Genomic DNA, 11,688 nt, shown 5'->3' on the forward strand with positions numbered 1-11,688 from the left:
GAAATGCCGAGCAGCAACAGTTGCACTGGTATTGAGCCCTGCTCAAACCACAGCATAAACAGAGGATTATAGCAAACACCGGGCCACAAATCCCATACAGCTTCTTCAGCTCCTGTTACTATTGCTGCCAAATATCACATAGCAGTTATTTCGCTGTTTAATGGCTGTACTTGATTTAATGTGCTATTATACCTGTTACCAAAAATGGTTTAAAATGACTGATCTATTTTCTACTGGCCTGTCTTCAAATGGTATTGTGATTGCAGAGGGCAAGGCAGCCAACTTCTTTTTAAAATTCTGTTGAACTGCTGTTACCCGAGGAGCAGAGGCGTCACCCAGAGTCTCACTCCTAACGCTGATCTGTGGGGCGCTGGTGAGTGACCCTCCATTCCCCCTGGGACTCAGGGCAGTGAGCGCTGCGGGCGGTGTTCTGACACACTGCGCTTGTACCACGCTGCTTGGCAGGCGGTGCTGGGCGCGGGCACTGCTGGGGCAGCCAGCACACAGACCCTCGGCTTTATTTCCTGGAGAAACCCCAGTGCCCTTGAAAACTGGCAGGTTTAGGGAACTTATTTCAGAGCGAAGCCAACTTAGGTTTGGCATATAAAATTATTTAAAACAAAACAAAAAAAACGAGCTAGGAGGCTTCCCAGCCGGTTCCGGCTAGGCACGAGTGGGGGCAGCCCCACCCCCCTTCTGTAGCCGAGTCCCGCCACGTTCCGCCCGGGAGCTTTTCGCGCCACAGGACCAGGCCCTTGCAGCTCCACAAAGCCTACACCGCGAATAGAAAAAAAAACAAAACAAGGGGACCTCCGCACTGGCCCCTTCGGGGATATCCCGAGAGACCTGATAAGCTCCTTAGCAGAGGGGGGAGGGCCAGGGGAGCCCGCCGGGTGCCTGACCCCGCGGAGGTGTGCGCTGCATCTGCCAGGACGCGGGCGGCAACGCGGGAAAGGCGCCGCCGGCCCCGCCCCCCGCGGTCCAGCCGCTTTGGCGCGAACCTTCAGTTCCAGCGCTCGCCCGCCGCCGCCAGCATGGCCCCGCCGCGCCCGCAGGTGAGCGCTGCCCGCCGCCGCTGCAGAGAGGGGGGAGACTGTGGCGCTTGCCGCCGCTCCCGTAGTCTTGCGAACCTGGGCAAGCCGGACTAAGCTGCGCTGCGAAAGGGGTGCTGGTGGCGTCGGGTGGGGGGAGGGTCTTTAGTTTGGGCACCCCAGGGAGAACGACATCGGGGCAGCCCCACCACTCAGACCGGCAGCTCCGGTTCTCCTGCCCCACCGTGGTGCTCGGGCGCCCCGTACATGGCGGTGCCCTTGCCCGCCTAACTGGGTTGGGAATTCGGCTCGGGAGCCCGTCGCTCCCGCCTCGCCGGGGGCGCGGGGCCGGTGGTGGGGCGGTGTTGTGGGGAGCGGCCCTGCGCCGCAGGGACTGGACGGGACGGGCGGGAAGGAGCGCAGGGTCGGCCCGGCCGCGTGTGTGCGGGGCGGCTCCATTTTCGCGGGAGGCGGGGAGAGCCCCTGGCGGGGACGGGCGGGTCTGCGAGCCCTGGCCAGCCCGGGTCCCTGGGGCCGGGCCGCTCCACGCCTGAGGCCTCCCGGAGCGGGCCGGCCCGGCGCGGTGCCCCCGGCTGCGCGCACCCCCAGCCGCGGCGGCCGGCACCCGGAGCCGCCCTTTCGTGCCTGGGGCACCGCGCCGCAGTTCGGTGCCGGCGCAGCTGTGAAGCGAAAAGCCGCAGGCAGAGCGGCGCTGAGGAGAGGGCTCCAGGCGGGCTCCAGGTTGGCCCGGGCAGCTGCTGCCTGAAGCCCCTGGGCCCGGGAAGCGCCAGCGCTCATCACCGAGGCAGCACCTCAGTGTGGGGTCTGCCCCACGGCCTCGATGCCAGCCTCGGGGGATAAAACGGGTCACTGCCAGTAGAAACATTTCCTGGGAAAGGAAAACCTGAAGCCCTTTAAAAAAAATCTTCTAAATCGGTGGCAAAATGAACAAAATAGCAAGCTGCTTTGTCTAGAACGGTTGTTTCAAATCTGTGGGTAGGATTCTTTGGCCCTTCCTTATGAGGTGCAGAGTATGTAGTGTTTGCCTCGAACTGCAAGTAATAAGTGAATCAAAGTAGATTTCTAGGTACTTTTTGTGTACTTGCACTTTTTTCCGTGACTGGCTATGATGACTGGGGAATGACATGATTTATATGCTTATTTCCACTTGCCTGTTTATATAAACTAATTATTCTTAAATCCTGAATGAAACTCATCTATAACAACGATCAGAACTGTATCAGAGTAAAAACTATTGTTATTCCTAACTTTGAGATTTATTTTAAAGCTGATGTTTGTTTTCTGACTTGCATTCAAGATTGCTAAACATCCTAAAATGTTCAAACTTCCTAAGCTTCAGTCAAAAGACATTCTTAAAAGCTACTATGCTGCAGTAGATCTCTTTTTAATGGTGTTGCTGTTGTCCTTTTGTAGCGCCGAGGTTGTTCAGGAAGGAGAAGCTTCAGAACCTTTCGAAATACAAAACTGATTCCCATGGAAACATCCTCATCCTCTGATGACAGTTGTGATAGTTTTGGTTCTGATAATTTTGCAAACACAGTAAGTACAGTACAAGAAAAATAAGATCATATATGCAGTACTAGTAAAGATTGCAAAAATGTAAAGCTAACAATGTAAAGCTACTTGCTCTGCTTATGTTTTTGTATAGTAGTTATAAACCTGTGCTACATCCTGTAACTTCATTTCACTCTTTATTTATGCTTCTAAGTGGTAATTGTTGGAAACAGATTAACTATCAATTCTAGCCTTTGATATGTCACCTAATCTAACGTGCCTGGTAATTTACAGCTGTGGTTCTGAAACCCCTTCTGAGATGCCTTAACTGTTTTTTTTATTAAAAAGATATTTGCTTGTACTGCACATATATATGTTAAAAAATTTCTGTACAACTTAAAGGATATTTTATTTTTTGTAGAAATGCAAATTTAGGTCAGATATTAAAGAAGAACTGGCAAAAATTTTTCATGAAGCCTCTGATGATGAATCTTTCTGTGGCTTTTCAGAAAATGAGGTTCAAGATGCATTGGTAAGACAGTTGATTTTTGTTTGCTATTTTGTATTTAAATTCTTACACATTCTTAATTGGAAAATAAGCCAACTTCAGCTTGAAGTTCAGTATTTCAGAAGGAAGCATCATTTCATTTAGTAAACACTCCAAGTAGCCAAAGTCTAGTTTTCTTTTTGTCTCTCTGAAAAGCACTCAAGATACAGAACTTTTAAAGTCTGCCATATGTATTTTGAAATATACATCTTAAAACTGTCCTTGCTGGATGTTACTCTATTGGAGCCTGACATTTCTGGTTTCCTCAATATGAAATGCGAAGCTAGCCCATGGACTCCAGCAAGCCTTGGAAAAATTCCTGTGTGTCTTGACATGCAGACTTCCACTCTGGCAGGGTAACAGGGAATGCTGTGCATCTTTCAACAGTAGAGAGATAGCCATAGGTGGTGAAATCTGCCTCCCTGCCTTTCCTTGACATCAGTTTTATTGTTCAAAAAGATCAATAGTTGATATTCTTCAGAAGAGAAACTGAAGTAGTACGTTTGGCAAAATCAGGTTTGTCATAACTTCAGGGCAGATGAGAAATGCTGAGAAATTACTAGAAAAATGTCTAATTGGAAGAAATCACATCTGAGTTATAACACAGCATAAAAAGAGTAAGTAGGAGACAAAGCTAGAATATATATGTAGAAAAAAAGTCAGTAACTAGCCATAATGTATAACCAGAATAACATACCTGCTTAGTAAAAACCCAGTGTAAATAAAAATGGCTATTTGATATCCACTCTTACTGCTGACCAAAGTAAGACTGTCTTGTTGTGTCTAAAAAGAAAAATCAAAGCCTATTGCATAATGAGCTTTTAACTAAATAATTTATGTCCTCACTGAATCGTTCATGGGAAGTTTGTAAGCAAGACATCAGAATTCAAAGATCAGAAAATACTGGGATTTTATTCATAATTATTTCATTGGTTGGCTCTAGAAGGAAGTTTCCTTTTTTATCATTGATTCTGTGAGATGACTGTACTTGACAGTTTACAAAATTGAGTTTGACCTTGTGCAGACAACTGCATAGTGACATTTTTTGCAACCAAATGCTATATGTAGCAAAATTGAGTCCTTTAAAGGCAGTTCTCTTTCTCATACTGTACACAGAAACTGCTGCAACTGCTGCAAATACTACACTCCCTTTTCTGGTGTGTTTGGCACAACCACGTGAGTCTCCTTGAGAGATTTTTTTTCCCTGTGTCCCCTCTCCTTTTCTCCTGCTCCAAAGTACACTAGAACACTAGGACTGGCTGTCTGGATTTCAGCAAGGTAGCCTCTTAAACTACTCCTAGACAAAGCATTGTCCACTGTATTTAACTGCAGAGCAACTCTCCTAGATTTACATGCTACCATTTTGGTTTGTTAACAGAAATTGGAATCAGATTCAGATGAGAATGATGCAAGTGCTGAAAGTGAGATCAATCAGAGAGGGAAGAAGTGCCCTGTTCCTCTGAAAGTAGCCATGAAGTTCCCACCTCGAAGATCGGAGAGGAGGAAGGGTGGCATGGAACCTGTCCCTGAAACACCGATGCCCACTCTAGATTCAGATTCTGACACTGAAGAAAATGGTGCTGTGTTTTTAGAAAGAAGAGCTTTAAACATAAAGGAAAACAAAGCAATGGCAAGTACTCTATGTCTTCCTGTGAACTGGCTCTTTTTCCCCCCTCCCTTTCAACTCTTGGGGGACCTCTGTTTAAATTCACTGTAAAGGGAATTATGTGAATGTATTAAGACAAATTTGCATTCCTAAAATTTAAATCTGGTACTTCGTATTTGCTGGCATATGAAAATCCATAGGCTGCAAGCCTAACGACATAATAAGTTTTGAGCATTTCCAAATTACTTACAGTCACTAAAACATAAATAAGACATAAACGTAAAGAGTTGAAGAATGACTGCGTTTCCTATAAGTAATTGTACTTTTAGCCAATTGCCCTAGTAGTATGTAATAGCACATAAATACCCTTTTAAAGCTCTGCTTCATTTTTCTCTCTCTTGTTAGCTTGCAAAACTAATGGCTGAGTTGCAAAATGTTTCTGGTATCTTTGGTGGGAGAAAATCGTTGCCAGCTGTCAGTCATGTGAGTATAAACTTAATAGATTTGCATTCAGATTTCTAAGAGTCAAATTCTGACATTACAAAGCAGGATTCTCAATGTAAAAACTTAATAAACTGTGCAAATCAAAGTCCAGTTAGAATTTTATTGCTTCTTAAAATGGGTATCCTCATTGTGTAATGCTCTTTTGATTTGCCATGGTACAAAGCAGAACAAATTAATTTATAAAGGTTAAGTGTCTCCACAGGCCAATAAAACCAAACAAGGTGCTGTGTAAATATGTGTTTATACAAAGGCTGGAGACAAGGGAGGGCAGCTCAGACCTGAATATTCTGTGAGTTTGGAGCCTTGAAAAACACCTGGCATTTAGCCTGACTTTTAAGAAGGTTGGGCTGTGAATCAGCAGTGTAATGAATTTCATTGTTGATGTGTTTGTAATTTGGGTGAAGATTAGAACGAGGCTGAAAGTCGCAGCTCCTCACAGACAACGGGTTTTGCTGCTTTTGTCTGTTTCTCTGTGACTAGCAGAATGCCTAACGTGAAATGGCTTAGGATCTTCTTACCTTTTGGTTTTCAGACTGGGACAGGGTAGACATGTCTTTGGAAAAGACGAGAGGAAGGCATTTTTAGGGGAGGAGCTCAGTATAGGGTCAGGAGCTATCTGTGTTTTCACCTGTTTCATTAGGGGCTTTTAAACATTAGCAGGGACCAAAGCGACTTCCAAGGCGTTCGTTGCCCAAATGTGCCTTAAGGAGGAACCCAGACCGGAGTTCTCGGCCTCACACCAGGTCCAGGTCCTTGATTGAAGGTCCTCCCACTCTTGTACCAGAAGAAGAAGAAGATGACCGGTACATCTTAGTGAGAAGAAGAAAGATGTCTGATGAATACCTGGAGGTATGATGATCTAGTTCTTTTGTTGTGGGTTGTGAGGGTGGTTTTGTAAGAAGGTTTCCCTTCAAGAAAATAGTGATCTCTAGAGAGCTGATGAGGTTTATCAGTATGCCATAGCCTTAGAAGAATTAAAAGAAAAAAAAAAGACAATTAAAAAAAAGGGCATTTTGTATGTGCTCTCCATTTTCCCTTCCTGGTCCTTGAAAAACCACTTCCTCTTGCACCTCCAGTAGGAGTGAAGCAAGATCAGTAGCATCACTGCACCCTGAAGGGGACAGATCAAGTAAAGATGCTAAAGCTGCATCCATATCATACATCTGTAGAAAGTTCTGTTACATCTTGCTTAAATATATGATGGGTGTTTGAGACTTGAGCATTACTGTGAAGATCCTCGCTTTTGTAGAGTTTTTGCCCAAACTAATATTGCAAGTATTGTGTCTTTGCTATTCAGCATGAAGCCCGTACTCCCAGGAGGGGTCACCGTGGTGCCATGGCTTTTCCACACGTTGTGCGCCCAGTTGAGGACATAACTGCAGAAGAGCTGGATAATATCTGTGGATCTGCAAGAGAAAAAGTATATAACAGGGCCATGGTAAGAATATTCCAGCTTTGTGAAATGTGTACTTTGTGAAGTCATATTTTTTGTTATTCTGTGTTTGTGTTTTAGCATCAATAGGGTACACTCCCTCCCACTGAGAGAGGATGTGATTTTTGGGAGAAATATGTCTGAGATCTTGAAGTGTCCCTTCTTACTTTTGCCTGAATTTGTAGAATGGCCTTTACCAAGCCAATTAGCTTGCTTTTGCTCTGGAACAACTGTAATACCTAAGTGATAGCACCCAGGGGAAGTGATTACCACACACTGAAGATGCAGTATTAAAACAGTCTTGGTTCAAACTTGCAAGGTGGCTTTCTGTTTCAGGATAAGCACTGCTAGCTGCCAAAGAGATTTTGTTCAATGATTTTTTCCCCCCTATCTAAAATGCCATCTTAAATGTCTTATTTGGGTTTTTTTGTGTTCTAGGGATCCACCTGTCATCAGTGTCGCCAAAAAACCATAGACACCAAGACAAATTGTCGTAACCCTGACTGCATTGGAGTGCGGGGCCAGTTCTGTGGGCCGTGCCTCCGCAACAGATACGGGGAGGATGTCAGAGCAGCACTGCTGGACCCGGTAGGACAATGCTCAGTGGTGCTTTTTTGTGCTTCACTTGCACAGCCAGGGGTATTGCTCATTGGCAGCAGTGGTTTTATAACTGCTTACAGTGCTGTAGTATGTCATGAACTCGTGGCTTGGTTCACCCTGAATCACAGAACTGTGTTGTGTAGAACCTGTTGTATTTACTACTTCTGTAGTTTTAATTGCAGGAGTAAAGTATGAGAACAGAGCAGCAACCAAAATATTCTTATATTTGAGCATCGAAATAGCATCCTCTTTATTATTACCTCTGCATTAGTGCTTAATGCCCTAGGGAAAGGAACTGTATTGTGGACAAAGTGCTGCTGCTGTGGCCTGTGATGTAGGAGTTAAAACAGAGTGAAATGCTGTCTGTGGTTATGTACAAGGCAGGCAGTGGAGAGCTTAATCCCCTACAGACTGAGGAATTTATCTTGTACTGGTTTAGACAACTTTATGCAGTCCTGATGTTCACTGCAGAACTCGCTGTGTAGCAGGGCACTCTCCTAAGTTGTGAGTGAGTTACATCTGGCGTAGCATCTCAGCTAAAAGGGCTTCTTGTTGTCTCTCTTCTGTGTAGACATGGAGGTGCCCCCCATGTCGTGGAATCTGCAACTGTAGCTTCTGCAGACAACGAGATGGCCGATGTGCCACAGGTGTCCTGGTCTATCTGGCCAAGTACCATGGCTTTGACAATGTCCATGCCTACTTAAAAAGGTGAGTGTGCCATTGTGTCAGTGATGTGGTTGCATGAAGTGGGATAAGCATCTCAGAATTGGGAGGGCAAAGATGTCCACATTGTAGTTTGTCAGGTAAATCTCAAGATTACTCTGTGTTGCCTCCAGAATCAGAGATTTTGCCCTGTGATTTTTCTGATACACTGGTTCTTACCTGAAACAAGTGATGTATCCACTCTGCCTTTTAGCTCTCAACCTCTGTGTATTGTCAGGGCTTGGTCCAAAGTTTTCAGTGTTTTCAATGTTGTGCTACAAGCTGACTCATGTTTTTACTTGCCTTTCAGTTTGAAGCAAGAACTTGGAATGGAAGACTGAAGCTGTGACTGCCTTAAATTACATATTCTTTCACCAACATAATATTATTGCCTGCAGTGAATTGTTTAATCAAATGAGATTGCAAAGAGCCTTCTCTGCTTCCCTTTCCTTTTGGGTAAAAAAAGGATAAAACCCTTTCATTTATTTCAGTATAAACCATACTTAGGAAAGCTGTTTAATGCAGGTCTTCACCCACAGGCCATTGTTTTCTCTTTAGACAACTTTGCAAATCAGATGGTATCAGCTTTTTTTCACTAGAATAACTTCTTTTTTTTCCTTCCTCAAAGGAGATGTGGCTTTAAGCCACCAGTTTCATTCAGGCAGCAATCTATGCTGCAGGTTTACTTGTGCTCCAAAATTGGTTACAAAAAGATAGAGATGTTCTGAAAACTTGGGGTGGTTTTTTCCACAGAACAAAGCAGCCAAGTTCTGCAATACAGGCACTTCATGATCAAATGGAATTGTAGAAGTCTTTGAAACAACAACATGTTCTTAATTTCAAAAGGAAGCCCTGTAAATCACAGCTGAGCAGTCTCCAAGCACTAATATTTGGTTTTATAGAGTACTAAAAGTTCACACTGGCTATTTCAAGGGAGATTCTCTGAAGTAAAAACTGCAGTAGACACTGTTTGACATGGCACTTTGTGTTGTTGCTCAGATGAGAGAAGGCCACTGCTGGTAGCTTCTACAGCACTAGCATTGCCTACTGGTGACAGTGGTGGGAATGAACTGGTATATGTTGTGTAGTGACCACTGTCTAAAACAGAATATTCCATATGTTAAATTACTGTTTTGGTGGACTCTCTTTTCCCTGTTTCTGCTGCAGCTGCAGAACTGCTTTTCAGAGTCAGCAGTGGTCCTGGGGAAGAGGGATATCTCCAGACCACGGCTTGGTCAAGTAGAGGGGTGGCAGGTCATGTAGCTGTTGGCCATCTTTAAGTGGATGAAAGGTTGTTTAGTTTGGTTATCAGGAAAACAGACAATGAATGTTTCTGTATTTAGCTCTTTGTGATTGTGGAATATTTGTGAAATATAAGTACAGCAGAAACGGAGCTGAAGATTTCTGATATGCTGAGCACATAAGGGGTCTCCTGTACTCTGTTGTAAAAAAAAAGGTGCCATGCAAGTTGCATTCAGAGAACCATAAAGTGTGTAAATGTGCTTAGTTTTGTTATGGAAACTACTGTGCAGGCTTTGTATAAGGTTTAGAATCTAATGCTATAAATAATGTACAGGTGAATAGTAGAAGAATCACCATGGGTTTACACTTCTGTGACTGTGCAGTATTTGCACTGTGTGTATACAAAATTATCCATAGTTCATACCTTTCTGGGAATTGCATCAGTGTGTGTGGGAGGGGAGGAGAGAGGAATTTAGAAACAACAGATATTTATGTCTCAGACTTGCAGTTCTGTTTCATAAATCATCTCTCCTATTGAAAATCTTCTGTCCCCTCTTAGTCTGTTTTTATAGTGTGAATAGCTGTGCAATCTGAGGTGTGGAGAGTGCTTTTCCCTCTAGGAACATTTTGTGAAGAAGGAACTCATTTTAGAAATACGTGTTCTGACAGATAAAAGTGGTTGTTTTTTTTTTTTCCCTCCTAATTGCTTGGCTTGCCTTCTGATTGCTAGAGTGTGAAAGTACTGTGCTAAAAGCAGACCCTTGTGTTATATTACAGAGACTGCTGTATTTAGATTTACTCAGATCTACACTGTTCTGTACAAAAATTTTTATTTTGAAAATAAAAATTTTCAGTTTTAGAATATTTTTGTCTCTGAACTGGTTTTAAAAAGCCTGTTAGAGCTGTACTTCTAATTTATCACTTTGAGGTGAACTTAGACTGTGAAGTAAAGGACTTGGTTGTTCCCATAATACCTGGGGGATCAGTGGGACTCGGACATCTTATCATCTCTGGCCCTGTGTTCCAGAATCAGGCTTGCTCTGATACTCGTGCTGCTTGGAGTGAATTGTTCAGCACATGGTGACTTAGTGATGATGGTCAAAATACAGAGTGCTTAGTTCAGGCTTAATACATGCTCTAGGCAGATGTACTGTGTGTTTTACCCTTCTGTTTTTTGTCTATTTTTTAAACCAGATGTCTATATTCTGAGTTGATAAGGATGAGGATCAAATTTTGGACACGAGTTGAAGAGTAATGTGTCTGCCATTTAAATATATTTATTTATTCTTTTTCAAACAAGCTCTTAAGCAGCCTCTCAGGAGCTCTTTCCTGGAGCAGAGAATTACCTGAGGGGCCTTGATTGTATGCTTATAGTGAAGACACTTGTGCTGCTTTTGTGCCATGCATCTAGAGACAGGAATTGCATGAGGCTGTGGCAGAAGGTTACACAAAAAGCTGTAACCTGTAGTGAGAGGAAATGGGAAAGAAATGATCCAGCAGAGTGACTGAACTGTCCCAGATACTCTTTACTGGTAAAATCCTCACCTTGTTACTTTCACCAAAAAGCTGTGTTCAAGATGTGCCTTTCATCACACTGCTCGTGATATGAGAACAGTCACGTTTATGAATTGTGTAGGATGTTTGTTTAATGTGATGATTTTGATGTGTCTCAATACACCACTTTCCACAAGCCCCTCTACCACAGTTACTTAAGTGCTGTTGATGTGGATCTGAAAAATAGTTTTAATGAGCTCATGATTTATAAGTGCAGTGAATGAGCAGCAATTTAGGAAACTTGAGAGGAAAAGGTCCTGTCAGCTTTAAAAAACAAAGATGCATGGAAATAGAGAGTATCACTGTGTAAGGAAGAACAAAAGAATGAAGCTCATGTGTGAGGTAGAATGACTACTGATTTATAATTGAAAAAGCCTGCATAAGTTGACATTTCCTCACTACTCAGCTTTAGAGCCAGGTGATCTTGTGCATGGGTCTGAAAAATACTTTTTTAACTGGATAAAATAATTTATAATTAATATATATAATTTACTCATTAAATTGGTCATAACTTCCTTAATATCAGATTTTCTTAGGCTGGTATATACTAATATATATGTTGTTTACTTTTCCCTCCATACCACTTGCTTTTTAATTAAGCCAAACATTGAAGGATGAAGTCTCTTCAAATCCTGAGGAAAAAAAATGTTCATGTTCTGTAACAAACTTTTTTTCATTATATGTAAGTCAAGAAATCAGCATGGCAATATTGCTTCACAGCCTGAAGCATAGAGTAAACATTGCAGAGCAGCACACTTGGCTGTTTAACCAGTTACATTAGTGTAGGGAACTGCAATGGAATTTTAACTTTGGAAACTACCCCTCTTCCTTCCTAGCCTCATATGCTGATATACCTTTATTTTGTCTGCCAGCAACCTAAAAAATTTATTTTGAACTGAAGAGCACAGAGATGGCAACATACGAAAGGATCATCATGATCATTTGCTTAGGCAGG

General features: G+C 43.1%; 1 protein-coding gene across 2 annotated transcripts; it reads left to right on the plus strand.

Moving 5' to 3' along the window:
* Window positions 1-1,019: 1,019 nt before the first annotated feature.
* On the plus strand, window positions 1,020-10,043 carry CDCA7 (cell division cycle associated 7). 2 transcript variants are annotated; one of them, XM_021552378.3, is made up of 10 exons: window positions 1,020-1,055; window positions 2,466-2,591; window positions 2,968-3,078; window positions 4,472-4,723; window positions 5,105-5,182; window positions 5,861-6,052; window positions 6,501-6,641; window positions 7,074-7,223; window positions 7,807-7,943; window positions 8,248-10,043. In XM_021552378.3, the coding sequence occupies exons 1-10, from the start codon at window positions 1,035-1,037 to the stop codon at window positions 8,276-8,278; spliced, it is 1,239 nt and encodes a 412-aa protein (XP_021408053.1). In that variant the 5' UTR covers window positions 1,020-1,034; the 3' UTR covers window positions 8,279-10,043. The 2 variants fall into 2 exon arrangements, with proteins under 2 accessions (XP_021408053.1, XP_077640950.1); XM_077784824.1 differs by having other exon boundaries at window positions 5,864-6,052.
* The last annotated feature ends 1,645 nt before the right edge of the window (window positions 10,044-11,688 follow it).

Source organism: Lonchura striata, chromosome 8 (assembly GCF_046129695.1).
Source record: "Lonchura striata isolate bLonStr1 chromosome 8, bLonStr1.mat, whole genome shotgun sequence".
Taxonomy (NCBI): Eukaryota; Metazoa; Chordata; class Aves; order Passeriformes; family Estrildidae; genus Lonchura; species Lonchura striata.

Excerpts from the sequence above, each read along its gene's own strand:
- CDCA7 (XM_021552378.3), top strand. The coding sequence starts at position 1,035 with ATGGCCCCGCCGCGCCCGCAG. Across the intron at positions 6,642-7,073 it reads AAGTATATAACAGGGCCATG|GGATCCACCTGTCATCAGTG; the intron begins GTAAGAATATTC and ends TTTGTGTTCTAG. Across the intron at positions 7,944-8,247 it reads GTCCATGCCTACTTAAAAAG|TTTGAAGCAAGAACTTGGAA; the intron begins GTGAGTGTGCCA and ends CTTGCCTTTCAG.